Source organism: Mus caroli, chromosome 19 (genome assembly GCF_900094665.2).
Source record: "Mus caroli chromosome 19, CAROLI_EIJ_v1.1, whole genome shotgun sequence".
NCBI lineage: Eukaryota > Metazoa > Chordata > Mammalia > Rodentia > Muridae > Mus > Mus caroli.
In genome coordinates this window covers 55023010-55024601 of record NC_034588.1, presented here as the reverse complement: position 1 = coordinate 55024601, position 1592 = coordinate 55023010, and the positions used below count along the sequence as shown (strand labels likewise).

At 40.3% G+C, this 1592-nt stretch overlaps 1 protein-coding gene across 1 annotated transcript in view; it reads right to left on the bottom strand.

Moving 5' to 3' along the window:
• The window catches only part of Ccdc172 (coiled-coil domain containing 172), a 44011-nt gene that overhangs the window by 1445 nt on the left and 40974 nt on the right, over positions 1 to 1592 (bottom strand). Inside the window, exon 8 of the mRNA XM_021152521.2 lies at positions 948 to 1035. Within this exon, the coding sequence (XP_021008180.1) occupies positions 948 to 1035 (88 nt within the window). The remainder of the gene's footprint in view (positions 1 to 947; positions 1036 to 1592) is intronic.

Here is a 1592-nt window from a genome sequence, read left to right as displayed (position 1 = left end):
CTGATGTGCACACATCTGTAAGGGACAGTGCACTCTGATGTGCACAAATCTTTAAAGACAGCACACCCTGATGTGCATACACATCTATAAGGGACAGTGTACTCTGATGTACACATACATCTGTAAGGGACAGTGCACCCTGATGTGCACACATCTGTAAGGGACAGTGCACTCTGATGTACACATACATCTGTAAGGGACAGTGCATTCTGATGTGCATGCATCTGTTAAGGGACAGCACACTCTGATGTGCTGTTTCTCAGCCCAGGGTCAGGGACATGCTAGATGAATGTTCAACTACCCAGCTACATAGCCAACCTACACTCATTTTTTAAAGAGACCATAACACATTTACCTAAATTTAGTACAGCAATAATTCTGAGGATTTTTGACTCAGGTTTTCCAAAGTTCTTGTAGAAATTATGAAACAAAACATAATTCTAACAGTTTAAACAAGCAAATGCTTAGAGTATTTAACACCCTCTAAACCATTAAGATACATTATAGCAAACCCTGCTCTCATTTATACCTTAGTTACAGGCAGAGCTCTCACAGAACCTGAACACCTACAGCTCTAAGATCATGGCGGGCTGTAGTAGAAAGCTCGGGATTAGATGTAGTCAGCATGGTTCACGCCTGCTAGAAGCTGAGGTGACCAAGCCTTAGACACCAGGGCAGTTGTCCTCCACCAGCAGAACTGTCTCAGTGAAAGGATGGGAGGTTGGATGAGTTAGAACTCAGCGTGAAGCCATCCTGCTTTCCTTGGTGACATGGCACTGCCCCTCCAGGAGTTTAAAACACCTTACAACACCTGACAGTTTACATCCTGACTTTGAGTTCACTCCCTTGCTTGTGGGGTTTTGCAGAGGTGCAATACAGTAGGTAAAGCCTGGCTTCGCAGAAGCAGAGACTGCTGGAGAGAGGGGAAGAGAGCAGCAGGGGCTTACCAACTCCAGGAGGTCTACTTCTGCTTGGAGAGCTCTGTAGACACTTTCCATGTCTTCTGCTTTATAAAGATCTAACTCCCTTTTAAGCCTGTCTTAAAGGAAAATCGATCCATTAGTTTGACACTAAACTTTTACAATAATTTTATTACATGCAGAGTGGCAGGTTTGTTGTCTCAAAAAAATCAGAATTCAAGTTAAAAACCCAAAGTATTTAGAAAAATTTACTCTATGATGCTATATGAACCACATAAAATTTTGAAAAGAAACTTCCTTTAAATATAAGGCAGAAAATAAATCACAGATAAGTCACAGTAATGTAAGGAGTCCTGGTGGGTTAATGTGATGAGGGCAGAATTCTGTCTAAAGACTTTTGAGTAGTTCTCCTGAGGAGCTAAACACATGGGTGAGTCAGTTGGCTTCCTGGATCCTAATACCAAACTTAAGTAAAGAAATTACTTGTGACATTTGTTTTTGCTCTAAAATTAAAGACAACATATAATACATATATAATTACACTGTATGAGACTGGAATGAAACATTAGTTTTTATTTTTACCAATTGTATCTTTAAATCTTTTTTAATTAGGTAATTTCCTCAATTACATTTCCAATGCTATCCAAAAAGCCCCCAATACACTCCCCCCCC